At 39.2% G+C, this 2,265-nt stretch overlaps 1 protein-coding gene across 1 annotated transcript in view; it reads left to right on the forward strand.

Moving 5' to 3' along the window:
* The first annotated feature begins 2,138 nt into the window (after positions 1 to 2,138).
* LOC108554627 (probable RNA methyltransferase CG11342) overlaps positions 2,139 to 2,265 on the forward strand; it is a 2,425-nt gene continuing 2,298 nt past the window's right edge. The window contains exon 1 of the mRNA XM_017909964.1: positions 2,139 to 2,253. Within this exon, the coding sequence (XP_017765453.1) occupies positions 2,144 to 2,253 (110 nt within the window). The 5' untranslated portion in view covers positions 2,139 to 2,143. The remainder of the gene's footprint in view (positions 2,254 to 2,265) is intronic.

Here is a 2,265-nt window from a genome sequence, read left to right on the forward strand (position 1 = left end):
CTATCTCTCTTGATTACCTTATGGCATCGCCTGCCAGCCAGGCAGAGAAACAAATAATGGGACGAGAGGACCAGGCTCGTGCTGCTCGTCCACCCGATCCTCCTGTTACCTGATCTTTGTGGGTTTTATGGTCAACCTTGGCTCATCCTAAATTTCCGGAAACTGCCAGCTCCGGAATTCCTTTTGTGCACTACAGAATTCGAACGTGCCACGGTGAGAGCGATTTTACTTGTCGATTTAAGTTTCGTGACAGAGATTAGGTACGAATGTTGGATATCTTCGGGGAGCAAGATGGTTCTTGAAAGAAAATTCTTGTAAGAGCACGAGGTTTCTAAGATCTTTTTTAAACTTGTTTTATTAGGTTATGCTTCTCAGCTTCTTTGTGTAATTCTAGTTAATTGCCTTCGTTGCGTGGTTATTCGATCGTTATGTTGATAATTATAAGCCATCAATCTTTGTTTACAACATGGAATACCAACATCGATTGTGGATTATACTTTATGCCATAGATACTACAAATCCTCGCAGTGAAATCTGATAAAATCTAAGTTTCCGAATAATTACCTGCATGGGTGGTACAAATGCTGTTTGAATTTTAATTAATTTTACATTGCAGTCACTTTTACTTTATATTCGTTCCTTCTACGAATACTTAACCATTTTATTCTTGTATGAAATGTACTCGAGGAAGATATATTTTGTACACCTACGAGACGAATGGACTTAAAAATATCATATCTTTGTCATTTTAGTACGCCATGAACTTTCCAACGCGTGTCATATCACCTGACTGACAAAATTCAAACTCCCTTCAGGGAAATAAAAATATTGTATCGTTATTACTTTTTAAAATTATATACATAATGAAAGTCAATATTTTCCCAAAACTTAAAGCACTTTCCTTAAAAATGAATTAATCCAAAGCAGAGTCGAGAGTAGCTTTAAAATTAATCTCAAAAATTAAAAACTTCCCTGAAATTTGTAATTTTATCAAAGACTACGTTCAAATTAATTTATATTCCAGTGTTATGAGTAATAGCAAATGTTTGGTGAATTTCCCAAACTTTCGTAGCGTTTCTCGCACACTCCGCGTATTTGGAGCTACCTGGATAGAGGGTTAATTCGTGGCAAAAATATTCCAAAGTAAGAACAGCACGAAAGTGAGTTTCTTCACAAGTGGCAAGACAATGCATCATCGATTTCTCAGGCCTTCCTCGTAGCCGAGGCGCGAGCACGTCGATCGAAGGCTGCATTTATTTGGGTCGCGGACACCAGCGAATTATCTCCTCGATCCTTCCGCTCTTACAACGTCTCTGACCCCCATTCCTTCTTCGTTATCACGTCTTTATCGCGTTTTCACAGTCGCTTAGCGGTTAGTTGTGCATTGTTTTTAAACCGATGCTCGCGAAGTTTTGCGAAACCGCAGTCTAGACGGCGGCACCGCGCGCTCAAATCGTAATCTAAAGACCCGACCAAACATCCCTGTTGCTCCTTTCCACGATAGATTCCATTCCACCGTAGATGAAGTTCCAATAGAAGTCGATGATGTTAAATTGTTAAATCCTGGACAGGAACTGGTCGATTTCGTATCTTAACGAGTCTAATATCTTAATGGGCCTTATAATACTTATCCAGACACGTTTAATTATGTCTAAGATTATCTGAGAAATAGATAAACGTGTTTCGTGTGTAAGATAGAATTGGAACTGTTATTTGCCTTCGTTGAAGAAAGTGGAATACGACTGTTTAAAATTATACTTGCAACCCGTTTAGCCAGATGCATCATAGTCCAAAAGGACAAGTGGCTAGGGACTTGCAACGATGTCGTGATAACTTCAACTTTTTCTTGAAATCACGTTTCTTAATACGGTCTGAAGCATGCTATTTACTTCAATTATCCAACGATTGCTGTATTCTACTAAATAGATGCTCAAGAGAGTCGTAAGACGTGTTCATTTGCCAATAAAAAATGGAGTTGAAATAAAAAGATGTTTATCCTACTCCGGTGCACCAAAAGGATCATTTACTTTTGGCGCTGTCGTACAAGTAACCCGCTATATATAACCCATAAGTGACCCACATATGAAACGATGATATTTAATTGTGAATTATGCAATGACTCACCGGTTTCAGATTTTCCAAAATGTCGGGGGACGAGGAACGATCACCGTGTAAGGAACGGCCAGAAGATAAGACGGATCCGGGCGCTAGTAGGCACGGGAACTTCATGAATTATTACCAATTCCATCCTGCGGAAGAACGCGT

This window comes from Eufriesea mexicana, unplaced genomic scaffold (genome assembly GCF_001483705.2).
Source record: "Eufriesea mexicana isolate 0111107269 unplaced genomic scaffold, ASM148370v2 scaffold38997, whole genome shotgun sequence".
Taxonomy (NCBI): domain Eukaryota; kingdom Metazoa; phylum Arthropoda; class Insecta; order Hymenoptera; family Apidae; genus Eufriesea; species Eufriesea mexicana.